Consider the following 18,828-nt stretch of genomic DNA (forward strand, 5'->3'; position numbering starts at 1 on the left):
CGCCGCTACTTAGCGAATTCAGGATTTTTGTCTCTTTTTACGCTTGTGGTTCGGCGTTTGGGTTAACAAAAGCATTACTGTATATAATAAAGTACTCAGAAAAGGAAGAGAGCAAGAATATATTGGGAAACAAACATTTGCAGGTTCACAGAAGAGAACAGAAGAGACCAAAGCCCACGAGTACAGACAACATTTGCAACAGCTGAGTTACAATCACAGAAGAACATTGAATCAAGTCCTATGGATCCCCTCTCATCTCAGAAAAATGGTCCTAAAATGGATGGATCGACAATGGTGGTCAGGGTTTTAATCTACCACCTCTACTTGCTTCTTCAACCGCCATACCCTCGCCGGAAAACCAGCTTCTGCCTGAAACAATCGAAAGAATGAGCGATATATGCATATATCAGGCATAAAGAAATTGGACTTTACGACAGATTCTAATCATAGAAAGATGAAGGGCAGGTTATGTAGATTGATAAGAAATTGTGCCAGTGGCTACAGGACAAGAGGACTACTTTTGAGACAATTAATCGAGATTTGTAGACGAAGAACCAGTTTACTTGCTTACCATATTGCGAAGCAACGCTTTTGATCAAACAATGATCATGCATGATTGGGATCGCCTTTTGCCATGAGCTCGAGCTCCTTGTGTCTTAGCAGAAGTTGTGACCGCTTGTTCATGATCATCATCCGTTCGTTCTCCAGTTCCATCCTTTTCATTTCCCTCTCCGTCTGCTTCTTGAATCTCTCCCACTTGAGACGTCGCTTTGTTATTGCCAGTTCGTTTACTTCAATCTGCAGTCGACGTTCCTGAAGCTCCAGTGCTTGTGAAGCCAAGTCCTTTTGCAGAGAAGGCAAGTTGGTTCCATCTGGTAAACCTTTGTTGATGTCCAATGTGATGCCATGGGGATCGAACCTCCCACTGCCATTGTTCGAGCTTGAAGGGACGAAACCCACATCAACATGATCCACCGTATGGCACATCCTTTTATTCATGTTGGTACGGACCGCTTGATGCCATTCATCATTCTCCTCGTAATCAGAATCTGCACTTTGATCCTCTCCACTGGTATCCTTCCTCGGACCACGGTCCTCTTTACATCTAAGAGCAAGCTGTAGTGAGTGCTGAAACTCGAGATCTTCTGGTAAACTCACACGGTTGTTGTTATGATAAGAACACATCTCCTCATAGAACAAGTGCTTAGAGCTCAGTATCTTCCTTGCGTCTTCTTTCATCTTATCAGAAAGATTATCCATGCCATCAAGAAGTGCCGGATTGCCCACAACATCGCAAGCAATACCGCAACCAAGGATATCTGTAAGCCTTTTGTATCTCTTGTTCAGGTCATTGAACTTATCCTCACACTGCTGCGGTGACACATTGCAGCCTCTTTCACACATGACCTTTGATATTGCTTTCCATTTGCCCTTCTTCTGTGCTATTGTACCACTCCTCTTCCCGCAGTTCAGATCAGGCCCAGGATCCTCCGCGGTGTAAGATACTGCAGTAATCAAAAGCTTAACCATTGAACCTGCCCACTTCACCCGATGCCATGCGGAGCCATTCTTTCCTTTGCCACCCACATCCTCGGTCATATCATGCTCCTCCTCATCACTGAGGCAGTTCTTTGAGCGATGACTGTGCTGGTGGTGGTCAACTTTTCCATGTTCTCCGAATTGAAATCTGGGTAATCTGTCAGGGTCTTGAATCCGGTTGACAGGCATTGCGAAGCTCCCTAGCATCAGAGATTGGTTAAATGGCTGCTTTCCTGAGCATGGAGCATGCATTTGCATTGAGTTGCCATGTCCATTCAAACTACCATAAGGAGTTACTTGCATCGGGTTTCCAGGGGGTAGGCTGCTGCCTTCCATTTGCCAAAGGATCGATCAACCAGGCAGGCGTACTTGTCAATACCATATAAAAGACCCAGGAAGCGCCACAGATCTTCACTTCAACATATCAAGGTTTCACCCTGAAAAGGCAATTCGGACAAATTATCAAAAGCACTTCAACATCTGTGTATTTCTCGATGTTGAGAAATGAGACCTGCACGCAGAATTAGACAGAGCTTGAATTCGACAGGGACGACCTAAATCAAGGCACTTTTGAACACACACAACAATCACGTCATTTGAATATATTAGCATCATGCAAATGCAACAGTACATGATATTATTCTTTTCTGATGATGTCACAGCCACAGGCTGGACCGGCACTAACTGCAAAATCAACCAAATGGACAGTGGAACACTTGAAAAAAAAATACAGTATCCTGAACTGCACCAAATTACGCAACAGGAGCGAACAACAAAATTTCCAGGGCTGTTAACCTGATTTACCAGTGCAGTAGCAACTAGCAACAAAAACTATTCACTGGTGCTAGCAAAAGCAAATGTTGCAGCAGCGTGCTGCTTCAGCTATGGATATATCCTATCGACACCAAACTGGAAGAACTCTACACCAAAGTTGGCAATCATGTAACCAAAACTAATTCCACTAAAGCCCAAACTCCGCTAATGCCCAAGCAGTGCCAACAGTAACACACAATCGCGCCCAATTTACGCAGCTGAGCCGAGCACGCACCTGCGCCAGAAGGAACACACGCAGCGTGGGTACTGAAATCACGGCACAGACTAGAGAACTTGCATCGAGCTTACTCCTGCGCAAAGGTGGCCCGTAGGCTCCCAAGAATCCAACGCAGGAAATCTAAAACAGCCGATTTTCCTTCGCAGGGCCTCAAAGAAACACCCAATGGGCACCGGATTCGTCCCGTGCCTAAATTCCGCGAGCAAGAGAAGAGCAAATCCGGCCGCCCCCGCGGCCACTTGGGCACGGAATCAGGCAGGCAGGGCCACTCCGTCTGCGGAAACTAAGAGCTGCGCCTGCGGCGGATTTCAGCAGCAGCACGGCGCAAGACAGACAGACAAAGGACGCATTGGAACGAGAATAACAGAGACGGAAACAGAACGGGGATCATCCGGCCCCGGTTCCGAGAAGGAAGGAGGAGAGCGAGGGAGGAGGAAGAACTCACGATGGAGGCCCGGCGCGGCGACGAATCCAGGGAAGGTTCGGTTGACACCTTCGTCTTCGGCTTCCAGCTTCCCCTCTCTCGCTTTCCCTGTCTCTGGTCTTCGGCTGCGTCGCACAGAACAGGACTCTCAAGGAGGAAGGAGCGTGGGGCAGTATATAGCAGAGCAGGGGCTGGAAGAGAAGAGCTGGAGTGTTGTTTGGTACCGACGGAGTCCGGCTCTCCGTGAATGACAGGTGGGGCCACGAGTAGTAGGGCCGGCGATGTCAGTGTCAAGGGTCGATACAAAAGAGGGTGGGCGAGGGTAAAGAATGCGTCTGCGAGGCGCGGCGCCGCTCGTGCTCTTTCGGGTAGAGGTGGTCCTTTGCAGAAAAGACAATAATGAGATTTTGTTCGAGTTGTAATTTTTATTATATGACTGCGGCACCTCGTGCTCCTGCGGGTAGAGGTGGTCCCGCGACGCGCTTCTCGTCGGTCAACTCTGACTCGCCGATTTCCGTTGCAGAAAAGGCAATGATGTGATTTTGCTCGAGTCGTAATCTTTATTTTAGGGACTACGACATGCACGGCAGCCCTCGTGCTCTTGCGGGTAGAGGTGGTCCCGCGGCACACTCGGTTCTCGTCGGTCAACTCTGACTCCCCGATTTCCGTTGCAGAAAAGGCAACAATGTGATTTTGCTCAAGTCGTAATCTTTTTTTATGACTACGAGACGCAAGACAGCCCACGTGCTCTTGCGGGTAGAGCTGGTCTCGTGGCGTACTCGGTTTTCGTCGGTCCACTCTGGCCCGCCGATTTCTGTTGCAGAAAAAGGCAATAATGTGATTTTTCTCGAGTCGTAATCTTTATTTTAGGACTACGGCACACGGGGCGGCCCTCGTGCTCTTGCGGATAGAGGTGGTCCCGCGGCACGCTCGGTTCTCGCCGGTCAACTCTGACTCGCCGATTTTTGTTGCAGAAAAGGCAATAATGTGATTTTGCTCGAGTCGTAATCTTTTTTTTATGACTACGGCACACAGGATGGCCCTCGTGCTCTTGCGAGTAGAGACGATCCCATGGCGTACTCAGTTTTCGTCAGTCCACTCTGCCCCGCCGATTTCTGTTGCAATAAAGACAATGATGTGATTTTGCTTGAGTCGTAATCTTTATTTTATGACTACGGCACGCAGGGCGCCCCTCGTGCTCTTGTGGGTAGAGGTGGTCCCGTAGCACGCTCAGTTCTCGTCGGTCAACTCTGATTCGTTGATTTCCGTTGCAGAAAAGGCAATAATGAGATTTTGCTCTAGCGTCATCTTTATTTTATGACTACGGCACCGTGTTTCGTGTTCGTTGATGACGGGTGGGGCTACGAGTAGTAGGGCCGATGGTGTCAGTGTCGGTGCCGGGGAGGGTAGAGGTGGATGATGTGTGCATGATGGGGCGGGACAGCTCGCGTGTTCTTGCTTCTAGAGGTGGTCCCGCGGTGCGCTCGCCTTTCGAGGGTCAACACCAACTCACTGGTTTCCTTGCAAAAATATGGTTTGCTCAAGCACAATCTTTAATTTACGAATGCTGCATCATGTTCGTAGTTGTACATGACATGTGGAGCCATGAGTAGCAGGGCCGACGATATCAGTGTCAAGAGTCGATACGAGAGTGAAAAGTTGGGCGAGGGTAGCAAACGCGTGCACGGCGGGGCGGCTCCGTGTTCTTGCGGGTAGAAATGGTCCCACAGTGCGCTCGCATTTAGTGGTCAACCCAACTCAATGATTTCCTTACCAAAAAAATATGATTTGCTCTAGCACAATCTGTATTTTACGAATGCATCATGTTTTTTACCTGTAGAAGACATGTGGGGGCTATGAGTAGTAGAACCGACAGTGTCAGAGTCATTGCTGGTAGAAGGACGAGGATAGATGAGGCGTGCGCAACGGGGTGGGGTGGCTCCTGTGTTATTGCTAATATAGGTGGTCCTGCGATGCACTCCCTTTCATCGGTCAACACCAACTCAGTGATTTCCGCTACAAAATAATGTGATTGGCTCCAATATAATCTCTAATATTTACAACCACGACATCATGTTTCGTACTTGTAAATGACCGTGGGTCTATGAGTAGTTGGGTTGACGGTGTCAGAGTCAGCATAGAGCGGGTGAGGGTAAATGATGCGTGTGGGGAGACTCCAGTGTTCTTGGCATTGCCTAGTTGATATGTTTCGGATGTGAAAAATTGAGATATTTTGGATGTAAGAAGAATTTTTAATCTACAACCAACGACATTGCTTCGCCCGGTCCACCAGCACCACAAGAAGGCTATTGCTTGACGCGCTTCTGATAGGGACGCGCTTCTGATAGGCTCATGATACCCTCATCGGTTGTTTCCATCGCTAAACTGCACATTTAGGACCTCTTTGATTCACAAGGTTTCAAAAACATGGGAATGGAAAAAAAATGAAGGATCATGTGATAGCCATAGTTATGGTAGAAGCAAGAGGAAGGAAATTTCCCTCGAGGTTGGAGCTCATGAAAATTTGCAAAATAGTCTACAAACTTTTACTTTGGTTTCAAATCCGGCAAATCAAACTGAGCTATATAGGAAAATTTACTTTGGATCAGAATTCCCAAACCTCCTATAAAATTCTTTTGAATCAAAGAGCTAGAGCGAATTTCCTCCAACGGAACGCAGGGCACGGGATGTAGGGTTCATGTTTTTTTTTTGGAAAAGGCTTACATGCCTGCATTCGAAGAACAGATGATTGCCATCTTTCGAATAGGGAATGCCACGCGAGTTCAGATACTACAGCGGTAGTGTAAGAGAGGCTAAAAAATTAGGGAACGGCAGAATGCACAGCGTGTGTTAACAAAGAGAGAGGAAACAAAACAGTCAATCAGCTTTATGCTCTGCATATGGGCCCAAAGACGACCATCATGGCCCACAGCCCAGTCTCTCCAGTCCAAACAGAGCTAGCACGAATACCACCCTTCTCGTCGCTCTCCCTCGTCGTCGTCGTCGTCTACCTACCAACCTTCCAAAATTCCCCACCCACTCGCAAACCCTAGCTCCGATCAGCCCCTCGGACCAGATCCATCCCTCGCCCGCGCCTCGCCACCAGCCCCGTCGCCATGTGGGTACTCCTCCTTCTTCTCCTTCTCAATCTTCTTTCCATTTCGTTGCTCGGTAGCTTCCGAATCTCGCTCCCCGCGATCCGTACTCGCGTGTCCGGTACGTGCGTAGCGTGGCTGCATTGCTCCTTTCCTTCCGATTGGAGCTGGAGAGAGCGAGCGAGCTACGGATGGCAGCCAGTATGCGCCTAGTCGGGGTATATGGCCTGGTTGGTTGGTTGGTCTCTAGCGGGTCACTGTTTGACAATTGTCACGAGCAAGCTTGCTCGGCGCCGGCGCGCCGCTGGCTGTAACTTGTAACTTAGACTGGGATTATCGCGGAGTTCACAGCTTAAACTTGCATGATATACCCCATCCGCAGTTTTATATGTGTATTATCTTATTATTTCTGTTGGTTAGAAATAATAACCACATAGTTGGTTCAGTCTGTGGTATTTCTGTTGGTTAGAAGTACACGGTTGAGATAACCACATAGTTAGATGGACGATTTTCCCTACGTGTGAGAAGCTTGATATTTGCTTGTACTTCAAGAATCAGGAACTCGAGGCTCTTCTAATGTGTCGATATAGCTGTGCTGTCCATTCTGTTCCAATTGCATCAGCAAATGGCAATGGATTTCTGCTAGTGTTTTGACTGTTAGTAGTAGGCTCTAAACTAGTGCACTGCAATTCACGCCCCAAATCTTCCTGGATGTTTCATCTCTGGGACCCCTTTCTCTTGTATAATCATCTGATGTAAGAGATGGTGTTGCAGGAACATCTAGGAGAAAATAATCAGACTAGAATGGAAGAATATACTGTTGTGAGCTCCCTGGCTATGAAACAAATTATGCCTCATCACCTCTTTATATGTATTATGTTATCGAGTGACACTTGCTTTAGATGTCTGGCATGTTGTTTCATCTTTGAGTTGTAGAAGTTAGGATGTTCCCACATTGCGAACTTGAGATTCTTTTCCCACCAGAAAGACCCATGTGTTGCATCCTAAAATGTGATGTTATGAAGCAGCCCATCGTATTCGCTCAACTTTCATACTTTTCTATTCTTATTTTATCTCAGGGCAGATGAGGAACCTGTTGATCCGAAGAAGTACCTTGAGGAGCGATGCAAGCCACAATGTGTGAAGCCACTGTATGAGTATGAGGTGTGCACTTACTTTCTCTTGGCAGTAACACCGTCTAGGTTTGTCGGGTGGTTTGCATTTTAAATGTGCGAGTGCTGCTATTTCTTGTATGGAGGAATCGAGCAAGTGGAAATAACCCTCTTGTGTTGTATAATCGTGGTTGTGGAACTATTACTATATGATGCTGTTTACACTGTGCATGTTACTTTAGGAAACTGACCACATGGCCTGATGACCAGATTGGCCAGGGCATGTTGCCAATAAATCTACTTGATTAGGTGAAATGCTTATGCTTACTTACAATTTTTTGTCCGTCAAATCGTGGACAAACCCTTTGTCCATAGGAACATACGACTTTGGCTTTTTAAAAAATCCACCACCATATTTGCAACACTGCCTTGGGTTGCATTAGACTTATTCTTGGCAGTTCGTCTGCTAAGTAGTATTGCAGATGGTATTTTCATATTAAACTTAAACCTAATATTTTCTCCAGTCTAGTTCAAATATCAATGGTGGCATTCTTAGAGAAGCTGGGCAGATAGCTAAGTTTTATTACGTGTGATCTTGTCAACTGCTCAATTTCTGATCAAGTAATAGAATAATGGGTTGCTCTGAACATCAGTTTTTGATAAAATGTTCAATTCCTTCAATGAAAGTTTTATAATTAGCTTGTAGTTTCGCAAGAACTGTGAATGATTCATATAATTCTATGCAATGCTGTTTCCAACACACAACATTTGCGGTAACTGACAAGAATTCCTGTGGGTTGACCTGTCCAAACACCAGAAATGCCCCAGTTGAATTGTAGCTAGAGGTACAACATGGTGACCCTCAGGGTACCCTTTGATCCTCCTTAGTTCAAACAAATGAACTAGTTTTTCAAAAAGTTGTGTGATTTTAAAATTTTAGTTCATTTGATTGAACTAAGGAGGGTCAAAGGGTACCCTGAGGGTCACACTTTTGCAGCCCTAATTATAGCTGACAATCATGCACATCTTAATATTCTGTATATTGAATTTAATCTTTGTTTAGCAGGAAGCTCTTAGATGTTACTTCAATGGTTTTCCCATCCATTCTGTGTTGCGGTTGCTTGTCTAACCTGTGTGTTGGCTGCATGATTCACAGAGATGTGTCAAGAGAGTTGAGTCCGATGATACTGGGCACAAACACTGCACTGGGCAATATTTCGACTATTTGTCATGCATCGATAAATGTGTAAGTATTATTTTTAAGCTACAGATTGATATCGTAAAAAGAACAGGACTGCCAAGATAGAGAATTACAATAATGTCTGGTATATGCATCCGCAGGTAGCACCAAAGCTCTTTGAGAAGCTCAAGTGATGACTTGGTGCCACTGTCAACTGAGTGACCTGATCTTTGTCCAGAACCTTGTGCACTTAAAATATTGGATGAGTCCAGAAACTGCTCTCTGATTGCGTCCCGGTTTTCCGTGAACTTGTAATAAGAGTCACTGTTTTTTACACTCCCCTTTTGCAAACATGGATTTCTGTGGACTAAGGGCCGATGGCAGCGGTAGTAATCTTATGTCTGTTGATTACCATTCTTGTATAAACCATTTTCTCTCTCCTTGAGAGTTGAGATCATGTCTGACACAACCGCATGGAGTTATATGTTGTCCTTTTGGCAATTTAAACTTTCAGAGAGCAATCAAGTTGGGGGATATACACTACATTTTTAGTTCTCTTATAGCCGTGGTCTATAAAGGCAGTATGCAGAGCTCAGGAAATTTCAGTCACTTTTTATGCCTCACGATTAAAGTGCAATTGTACAAAAAGAAATCGTAGTTACAGCAAATACAAAACAGAAAAAAGGGTGCAAACACAAAACAGAGCGCAAAAACTAAAAAACTGCAACTGTAACACACACAAAATAAAATACTCCCTCCGTCCATATTAAGTGACTTTCTGTTACATGTATCTAAACGTTTTTTAGGCATAGATACATCCATATTTGGGCAAGGGGTAGAAAACTAAAAATTATCAAATGGCAAAAAAAAAAGTGAATGAAACTTCACAGAAGTTGTTTGAAACTTCATAAAAGTGACTGAAAATGGAAATAAAAATTGAATAAAACTTCACAAAAGTCACTAAAACACCATTGACCAAAATAGGCATTGACACTTTTAAATAATTCAGGTGCCTGTGTTTTAGCAATTCTCATAAAATAACGGAATTCGCTGATACTTGCTTTTATGTGAAAAGTGCAATGTTTTGAACAAGAAAATCAATAGTCTCATCACACTATAATAAATTATCCAAAAGGGCGCAAACTTGAACAAGATCTATGCAAATTATGTCGAAGTACAAATTGCGCGTAATAATTTAGACACATCGAATAGAATTAACGCTCTATATTTATATAAAAAAGAAGGGAATAAGACACTGACACAAAACAAATGAAGACAACTGTAATTGTAGAGAAAAAAAAGAAGGAAAACGCAACCAAGAAGGAGAACAAGTCGTTGGAAAAATCAATAAAACAAAACAAAAAAGAAAGTTCCCCTGGAGCCAACGGCTTCTGGGTCTGGGGATCTCTTTTTTATCCCCTCTTTCCTTTCCTCCATGGACTGGAGTTCACCTCCTCCAGTTCCGCCACGACTCCCCGTGGTCCACTAGGCCCCCCCTCCCCCGGCCGCTTCGATCCGCCGCGAGGCAACAGGGGTCCGGCTCCAATGCGGGCCCCCCTTCCGGTTCCTTGGGCTCGAGTCGGGATTCCAGGAGCGAGCGAGCTCTGAAGCTTTCTAGGGATTTTGCTAGGGTTCTTGTTCTTCTTCTTCCTCCGTCCAAGTTCGTCGAAATATTTTCTGTTTTGATTTTTTGTTGTTGTTGCGTTGCGTTGTTTTCCCACGACGAGATTGTTGTTTTTCTCTGCTCGTTGCGTGGGGAATCGGGGGTCGAAAAGAAAAAAAAGCTGCGTTTTTTTGTGCGCTTTCGAGGTGCCACTTTTGTGGTGCTGTTGTTTGGTTCTTGATGGGGGTTTAGTTTAGGGTTCTTGCTCCGTCTTGCGAGCCTTTCGATTTCATCGGATTTCCTGCCAATTTGATCTGGTAGCTTCACTCTTGCTCCGGCGAATCCCAACCGCAGTCCGCCCGGAATTCCTGAATTTTGCTGTTCCAGCTTGTTTGCCGGAGAGGCTCCAGAATCATAAACTAGATTCCAAGTTTTGGCAGTTTCCATCGGGTTTCTTGGCCTCCAGTAGCTCCAAATTTGACCAAAGCTGTTGCTTTTGGCGTCATCCCCAACTTACATAACTATGGCCGCCGCTGCCTCGGAGCCGCCCATGGTGGAGCAAGTGATCACTGAGTTCTTCGCCAAGAGCCTCCACATCATCCTGGAGTCACGCTCTCCATACGAATCATCACGCAGCTTCATGCGGCCCTCACCGCCGTCTTCGCCGCTGTCCGGCAGCCAGCCGCGTGACCGGTGGTTCAACCTTGCTCTCCGAGACTGCCCGGCCGCACTTGAGAACTTCGACCTGTGGCGACAGAGCAACCTTGAACCACTGGTTATTGACATTGTGATGCTGCACCGTGACAGTAGCAGCAGCAGCACCGCTGAGGGTGGCAAGATCATTGAGAGGTGGGTGATACAGTATGAAACCAGCAAATCTGGCATTGGTAGCAGTCATGGCAGTAAGAACAGGAAGTCTAGGAACAGCTCGTCTGAGGATCACAGCTTGTACAGGAGAGCATACAAGGGCTCAACACTGTTATTCCGGTCACTGCATCTGCTTGTTAGGCTCTTGCCAGCTTACAATCTCTTCAGGGATCTGAACTCATCTGGGAGAATCCGACCACTGAACCTGTCACACAAGATATCATCATTTGTCGAACCGTTCACCAGAGCAGAGGATGCAGGGATGAAGCACTATGCATTTGTTCCAATTGAAACTCTGTTTGGCCACCTGAGCTTGTCAGTTTCTTATGCCCCTGTGTTGGAGGTGGTGGCAGCACCAGAGCCAACCAGGCCCATGCCAACAGAGCTTATACCGGATTACGTCGGGAGCCCCACAACAGACTTCCTGAGACAATTCAGTTCCTTGCCTTCAGATGGCATTGCACCTGCTTGTGCTGCAATGACCAGGCGTCACAGTTGGAGTATCGACCATGCAGCTAGATCATCAGGATCACCATCTCCTTCTTCAATGAATTCAGAACCCCGTGGACGCCTACAGCCACATGTGCTTATGCATGATAATCCTCAAACAGCACGCCCACATCCAAATAGCACATTATCCCCTAGGAAGAAAAAAGGTACAGGATTTGAAGAATACTATCCGTCACCACCCTTGTCACCATCACCATCCCGTTCCCCTTCAGCTAGCTACCCAAAAAATCCTTTGTTCCGATATGAGAGTGCTCCTGTGGTTATTCCCACTGTGAGGGATGGCGGAGGTAGTGCGCTACCACCTTCTCCATCTTTGAAGGGTAAACACCAGCTGCCATCTCAAAGTTACAACCTGACACTATCTCCTGACGGTAACTCAAATGTAGGGAAGGATTTGGTCAGGTTTGGTGAGTATGACAATAAGAAAAACTTGCAAAAGGTAATCATATAGTTCTTATTCGACCTTCATAAGCAATATGTAGCTTGCCAAAGCAACTCTAGTTTTATTATGAGGTTATTTTTTAGATGATCCCACCTGATTTTTTACTGATGATTTTTCTGGTTTTGTCCTTACTGTAGGTGCTATCTTCTGGTAAAGATGATTTGGGATATTTTCACGGACTGAAGTTCACTCGGACCTCAAGCAAACTTTTTATCATGGATGAACTGGACGAGCGAGAGTTGGCATTTGTATGGGAAGATAGAGATACCATAATTGATCAACTTAACAGGTAATCTTGCTTAATATCCTATTTATTGCAAATGTATATGGTTTGTGACATCGTGCCACAGCTCAGTGTTAATACTATTGCTTGCTGAATAGCAAAGTGTATCTTATACTCCCTCCCATCGACTTTGTACTAAATCCCCGACACTTATTATGGATCGGAGGGAGTACTAAAAAACATTCTGACAATTACAGGGCAGTCCTTTATTTTTGTTTAGTTGACTCAATTCTGTAGGTGTAGAATGCCGACGGTTATGTCAGTCAGGTCCCCAGGAAGGTAATCATATAATCTATAGTGAACCATCTTGTATTACAGGTCACCTTTGAAGCATCAATTGTAGGACAAGTGCACAATCATCCTTTTCAAACTGCATGGTATAATGTTTCACAATCCTGACATCATGTAGGCAAACTGGACTATTTGCATCTTACAAGCATTAAATCTATCAGTAGATATATAGCAACGGGAACTACCATATGTTAGCTTCATGAAGGGTAATGGATGTTTATCTAGAAAATAAACATATCAAGAGGAAAAAATGATTAGAAATCAAGGTACTATAGTTAGTTCAGGTGGCCTAGAAATGTTGCTTTTATAGTGGTAGGCCAACATCAGAGGGTAATACTATAATATTTCAATAGAAGTTAGTTCAGGTCTATCATTTTGTTTGTTGTAAATAGAAGTTGAAAATTAGTTTCATTGTTGCACGTGTAGTGTTTCATTGCTCATTTACATAAGAGGGTCAGGCCTTGAAATGCTGCCTGTATTTATTTATTTTCATTGCTCATTCAGGGCAATACTATAACCAAGATTCAATTGAAGTTGCAAATTTTTTCAATGGTTGCTTTGGCATTTTCTTAGTGAGAAGGCACCATGTTTAGATGCTGAGTTACACATTTGCTTGTATTTATGTTTTAGAAGTCAAAACTTAGGACATCTTTGTCCTCATACTAGTTGGAAATATATTAGCAGATAGTTCATGTTTTCTGCAACATATTCTTTTCATGGTTCTTGTGATGGCCTGAACACATCTTGTTCTCTCTAGTCTCTATTATCCGAATAAGCTTGCTGACCAGTTGCAGCATTTATAGTTCAGAACTGTCTACATCTTTAATTATCTGGGTTATTGTCTTTCTTCAATTAAACCATCCTCTGGTGCCTGGGCTGAATGTAGAATAGGACAATTCACCTTTGTAAAGGCTTAATTGTAATATTTTCAAATTTTATCCTCCTAGCTCTATTACTTCTCAATGTTCTCACTATTCCCTAAGTTCCTTATTTCCTATGTTAGCTTGAGTCTTTCACCACTCAGTGTTCAGTATGTTGTCATAGGTTTTGGACCTGGCTATTACTTTTGTTCTAGGCATATTATGTACATTGCACACATAGAAATATAAGTTACCATATGGCTAGCTTTCAACGTACAAACTCTAGATCAGAATCAAAGACATACCTTGTGTCTCGCTTTTTGTAATAATTGATAGAAGTGCAGTACGGGATTTTTCTTTTAGCTAACAGTCAGATGAATGGGTTGGGCTGTGAGGTGGAACTTGAACTACTTAACCTGGGAGGAGGGGGAGCCATTCAGAGATGGCAAGATGGATGATGTTATGCTTAGTAAGCAGTTGTTTATAATTTGGTATGGATTATGTGAAATAATCTCTGGTATCTCATGTTGTTCTTAGCTGAAACCTAAACATGTAAGTCTCGGTACTTGACCTACACTAACCTACGTTCAATATGTGCTTGATTTTGATATTACGTGTTGTGTATGTAGGATTGGTATTGTGGAATAAGGATACATACTTTTTTATGTAAGAAGGGTTGCATTCCGGCTCTACCAGGATTTACTAACCCAATAGGTCGACATTCAAAGTAGAAATATGTATGCCCTAAGTTTAGCCCTGTGAATACGAAAATATTAATTTTTAGGCAAGGAACATTAGAAGATTTGTATGTAAAAGTAAAGATCAATTAGGTAAAAAAAACCTCACTTGTTGCCTGCCTGTATCTTATTTGCAGACCAGTGGTTATACTAAATCGATATAAGCATAAATCTTGAAATGTTCATATGGCACATAGGAGCTACATATACATTTCTGGCTTGCCCGTTTGTAACTTCGCTGCAGCTTTATACTCTCAGTGTGATATTTTTTGTGAATCCCCTTATAATTCGTGAGTTGTTTTTTTATAAAAGTTAACCATTGAGTATTGTTGGCCAAAGTGTAGGTCGTGGGATAGTTTATCTAGAATGTGAAGTTACTCTTTGCGGATAATCACTCCCAATATTTCTGTTTGCTGTTATATTAGCTATGAACTTGCAGCAATTGTTGAGCTCTTTATCTCAGCAAGAATGTTCTAGGAGGTGAAGCCTTTTCCACAAGTCAGTCATAGTTGTTTACCTGTGAGGTGGTTGCGAACTTTAGATAGTAAGTGTTTTCATGTTAGCCTAATAATGCCGGGATAAGTTGATTACAGCGATAACCCCCTTCCAGCGACTATACATACATTATTGAAGATGGTCGATAAGAACACAGTGGGAGCAGGCCCAAACAGTTTGGCGACTCCTTGCCTAGACATTGTGGATTTACTTTCTTTTCATATCCTTGGATATTCACCTATATTGATTCATATAGGCTAAACACTCATAATTTTCCAGGGCTGGCATCTCGGACAGTGGGGGCCAAGGGACGAACCAGGACACTGGAGGCTCGATGACGAGGACTCCAGCAGCAGCCATCTGTGCTTTGCTGGGTATGCTGAAGACGGCTCAGGGCCTCGGGGAAAGCCGTCCGTCGATCGCAGCTCCTCCTCCCCCAGTTCCTCAAGAATCTTCTTCGGTCCAGAGGGTCATGACCGAGGAACGCTGCGACACCACTGCTGCACCGAACTCTGCTCTCCTGCGAGCAAGGACGGCAGCGGACGCGCTGGAGGAGCTGAAGAAATTCAAGGAGATAAAGGAATCGATACTCGGTCGCGCCAAGGCCTCGCCCCGGGATGCCATGGAGGGGCAGAAACCCGCGGATCGAGATCCTTAGCCGTACCGTACAGTAAGACGACGAAAGGGAAGAAGACTCTGTGTACATATGTAGTACTCCTACAAGCTAGCTGACAATCCCCTCCCATGCCTTTGTAGCTGGTAGCTACTGGCATGTGGCCAAAATCTATATGTATAATAACCTAATGACATATATATAAAACATATATATGTGAAATACCCATCCATCCATCCAGCTGCTCTTGAGATGAGGACCCATTCATATGGGGTTCTGTGTAAAGTTTGAAAACCGAAATGCTTAGCTGCTCAATCAAAGTTGTCCATCCATCCATTTTGCTGATGGATGTTAATTTTGCCTGTATGAAGTTTGAATGTTCCATTCTGAATTTCTGATAATGTGGTCTGTTAATGCAAGAAGGTAGAGGACTACGCAGACGCAGTTTTGCCTTGGGAAAACCCAGGAGGTCTCTTTCTTGCTGGACAGGACAAGGACAGGTATCAAACTTACTCTCGCTGCCAGCCCGGTCCCACATGGTAGACGCTCCCAAGCAAGAAGCTGGTTGAACCGAACCAGGTTCCGTCCCCAAACCATTCATTCCCGGCACAATCTCCCAGCACAGCAGCGGCCATGGCGCCAGCGCTGGCGGACGACCTCCTCCTCCTCTGCAAGCCCTGGCGCCGCCTCCTCTCCGGCGCGGCGCCTGCTTCCGCCGCCGCTATCGCGAGTTCCACTTCCACGGGGCTCCGCCGCTGCTGGGGCACCTCCACGCGCTGAGAACCGGTGAGCCCTATTCTTCGTCCCGCTTCGTCTCCACCACTCCCTCTCTCCGCCACCTCCCCTGCTGGCTCGTGCTCCCTGTTCAGAACAAGTCCTAATTCCTTTTAGTTAGCTGTTGCCTATTGGAGCTGTGGACAATGAGAAACAAATGTCAACTGAACTGAGGGCTAACTGAATTATCACACAGCTGATGTTATTTCTTCAAATTTTGGCACTTCTGCAGCAATCCAAGTGGCCTCTGCAGGTGAGGGGCCAGGAGACTGCGCTTCAAGTGCTTGATAAACTCAATCTGCTTGTGGTCTTCAGAATCATGCAGGAAGCAGGTTGGAGAGATGGGATTTGTCAGATCGTGTGGTGGGACAACTCTTTTAGGGTCTGTTTTGGTTATCTTGTGGTGGGACAACTCTTTAGGATCCCTGAAATTTTGTGGTGGGGATTATGCTTTTCTTGCGTGAACAGTGCGAATCAACCAAGTTTGTGAACCTGCAGAGTTAGGGGCCTCATCATCTGGCAGTGACAACTGACAAGGCCTTTTGTTTTAGATTAGTACTAGGTGGTAACACAATTCTTTCAATGTGGAAATGCCATCAAGAAGGTTAGGCCAGTTAGGTGGTTTGTTATGCAAGATTGTAATTGTAACTTGCAAGGTATTCGAACTGGGCATCCAATCGTGATCCTCTGTTCCTAAAAGAAAGGATGGAAAATGATATCTGTGTGAAAGAGGTATTTGGGTTAGGGGCTATTTGTTGGCCCTTGTGGTTGTTGAGAAACAAATGCCCACCGAGAGAAAATTGGACCACCACCAGCTGATGTATTTTCATTTACTTTTTTTTTTGCGTTTTTGCAGCAACTGAAGAGGCTTCTACAGGCGACGGACCAACAGATTGATGGTGCTTGAAGTGCATGACAAACTCAAAAAATGTGTGTTCAAGGGACGGTGCTTCGAGGATAAGCTTGTGCCCATGTAGAAATCAACATAAATCAGGTTCATTATTCATATCTCCTGGTTGCAGTTTGCTTAATATTCTTCGTTACCAAAATGTCTGGACTTGGTCCTCTTTGACGTGCTCAAGGCACGTCAGAACTGCGTTGGAGGCCAATCTTGACAGTTTCTTTTGCATCCGACGCACAGACAATTAAGGCTTTGACTAGGTATCAGGCGACTGAGATTAAGAAAATCTCAGTCGATGCGTGGCCTGTCCATCAGCTCTGGACGGAAAACAACATTTGTATATGCATGAGATTGAATACATACGCGAGCCATCATGTGCATGCAGGACAATTGAATACATACGGATGTTAAGATAACCTGCCGTAGGAGTTGTAGATAAGCAACAGTAGATATTGTCTTGTATAACAAGGAAAACGAGCCTAACAACTTCTGTTGTAATCTTACGTTAGCGATCCGATCTGTGGACGCAACGACCTGAATATCTCTGCTATAAATAGAACCGATCGGCATCAGTTGATGCACGGCGAAACACATCTACTCTCGTGAGTTTTCACAACGGAAAACAATCCATGCCTATAATTTTGCAGATACAATTTCACGTGCAATTTTTAAATTTGCGCACAAAATTTCACGTGCAATTTTTAAATTGCACATAAGATTTCGCTTGCAATTTTTAAAACTACACCAAAAATTTCAGGTGCAATTTTTAAAATTTGATAGTTATTCTTTGGGAGTGGTTGCGACTCAGTCGACTGAGCAACACAATTTCTTAGTCAACGTACGCACTCCAATCTCTTTCAATTGCACACAAAATTTCACGTGCAATTTTAGCCGTCCGAAGCTGCAATATCCAATTGTACATTTCAAAATCCAAATTTTACACACAAAAAACGTGTGCAATTTTAGCCGTCCGAAGGTGCGATATTCAATTATACATTTCAAAATCCAAATTCGCACACAAGCATTAAAAACGCTTGTAATTACAACCTAGAGATTAATCAAAATTCAACCAAAAAATTGCACTCGCACCCAAAAAACAAAAATAGCAAATATCAAACCGTTGCATACATGGGACTAGACGAAAAACTCGAAAAACCACGAAAAGAAACAAAGGGGTTCGAAACCACCCCTGCTCCGATGACTTAAAACACAAAAATCAAACAGTCCAACAGCCTGGGGAAAACGATCCCATCTAGCACGCGCCCAAATATATATGTACTTCCTCCGGTCAGAATTACTTGTCGTTGATTTAATACAACTTTGCACTAAATCTGAGACAAGTAATTCCGGCAGGAAGGAGTTATACCTGGGCAAACCCTGGGCCAGGCCGGGTTTCGGGCCAGGCTTCATAAAGCCCGACGGGAGAATCTCAAGCCCAAGCCCGGCCTGGCCCAAAACACGAAAAAAGGCCATTTCAGCATTAAAATAATTATTTTTGAAATAAATAAATGATTTTTGATACCTCACGCTTCGGGCCGGGCCGGGCCACCCATGCCCAGATATAGAAGGAGTACATAAATTTAAAACTACACAAACCAAAACTGCTAGTAAATTTTTTATTATTTTTTGAGAAAGCCAGTAAATTTTTTTCGACACCTAAAATTAGAGGGCTTCAAATTACACAATACCACACAACCCATGTTCATCAAGTGTGGACAGATAAAAAGAACAAATAAAAAGTCCAAAAGCACAAGAAAACATACTCCCAATCTAATCTATCAGTCCACAAAACTAATAAAACCAGGTCCACGAGCACCCACTTCGTTTGGCAGCCCAGTATAAACAACATGCCGGCCAGCCCAATCCAGGAGCGACGAAGGTAAGTAGGTAACGCAAGTTTGCTAAACAAAAAGTTAACGCAAGTAGCAGATCGCTAACCAATTGTGCGACTCTTCGTCCGAAATAGATGCCTCCGTGAATCGACTGAGAAATAGATTTTCTCACGAGACTGAGCGGTAGCAAAACCGGACAATTAATCAGCTGCAGCTCAT

General features: G+C 44.4%; 3 protein-coding genes and 2 long non-coding RNA genes across 8 annotated transcripts; 3 read left to right on the top strand and 2 right to left on the bottom strand.

The window, feature by feature from the left end:
* Nucleotides 1-104: 104 nt before the first annotated feature.
* LOC100846758 lies at nucleotides 105-3,189 on the bottom strand. Its single transcript, XM_003577771.3, has 3 exons — nucleotides 3,036-3,189; nucleotides 572-1,976; nucleotides 105-369 (listed from the first exon to the last, which is right to left on the bottom strand). The coding sequence occupies exon 2, from the start codon at nucleotides 1,873-1,875 to the stop codon at nucleotides 607-609; it is 1,269 nt and encodes a 422-aa protein (XP_003577819.1). The 5' UTR covers nucleotides 1,876-1,976; nucleotides 3,036-3,189; the 3' UTR covers nucleotides 105-369; nucleotides 572-606.
* A 2,743-nt stretch (nucleotides 3,190-5,932) lies between these two features.
* Nucleotides 5,933-8,935, top strand: LOC100827916 (cytochrome b-c1 complex subunit 6). The gene is made up of 4 exons (XM_010239607.3): nucleotides 5,933-6,132; nucleotides 7,189-7,273; nucleotides 8,378-8,467; nucleotides 8,563-8,935. Coding segments are annotated over exons 1-4 (210 nt in total). The 5' UTR covers nucleotides 5,933-6,130; the 3' UTR covers nucleotides 8,596-8,935.
* An 843-nt stretch (nucleotides 8,936-9,778) lies between these two features.
* LOC100828222 (autophagy-related protein 13b) lies at nucleotides 9,779-15,457 on the top strand. 3 transcript variants are annotated; one of them, XM_010239608.3, is made up of 4 exons: nucleotides 9,779-11,701; nucleotides 11,768-11,820; nucleotides 11,961-12,112; nucleotides 14,769-15,457. In XM_010239608.3, the coding sequence occupies exons 1-4, from the start codon at nucleotides 10,528-10,530 to the stop codon at nucleotides 15,145-15,147; spliced, it is 1,758 nt and encodes a 585-aa protein (XP_010237910.1). In that variant the 5' UTR covers nucleotides 9,779-10,527; the 3' UTR covers nucleotides 15,148-15,457. The 3 variants fall into 3 exon arrangements, with proteins under 3 accessions (XP_010237910.1, XP_010237911.1, XP_003576273.1); XM_010239609.3 differs by having other exon boundaries at nucleotides 9,779-11,668; XM_003576225.4 differs by having other exon boundaries at nucleotides 9,781-11,820.
* On the bottom strand, nucleotides 15,384-16,189 carry LOC112272469. Its single transcript, XR_002966295.1, has 2 exons — nucleotides 16,047-16,189; nucleotides 15,384-15,963 (listed from the first exon to the last, which is right to left on the bottom strand). It is a non-coding gene; the product is annotated as an uncharacterized LOC112272469 (long non-coding RNA).
* On the top strand, nucleotides 15,612-17,374 carry LOC106866630. Of its 2 annotated transcripts, XR_001407573.2 has the most exons (3): nucleotides 15,612-15,888; nucleotides 16,109-16,870; nucleotides 17,018-17,374. It is a non-coding gene; the product is annotated as an uncharacterized LOC106866630 (long non-coding RNA). The 2 variants fall into 2 exon arrangements; XR_001407572.2 differs by having other exon boundaries at nucleotides 16,109-17,370.
* Nucleotides 17,375-18,828: the final 1,454 nt, after the last annotated feature.

This window comes from Brachypodium distachyon, chromosome 4, assembly GCF_000005505.3.
Source record: "Brachypodium distachyon strain Bd21 chromosome 4, Brachypodium_distachyon_v3.0, whole genome shotgun sequence".
Lineage (NCBI taxonomy): Eukaryota > Viridiplantae > Streptophyta > Magnoliopsida > Poales > Poaceae > Brachypodium > Brachypodium distachyon.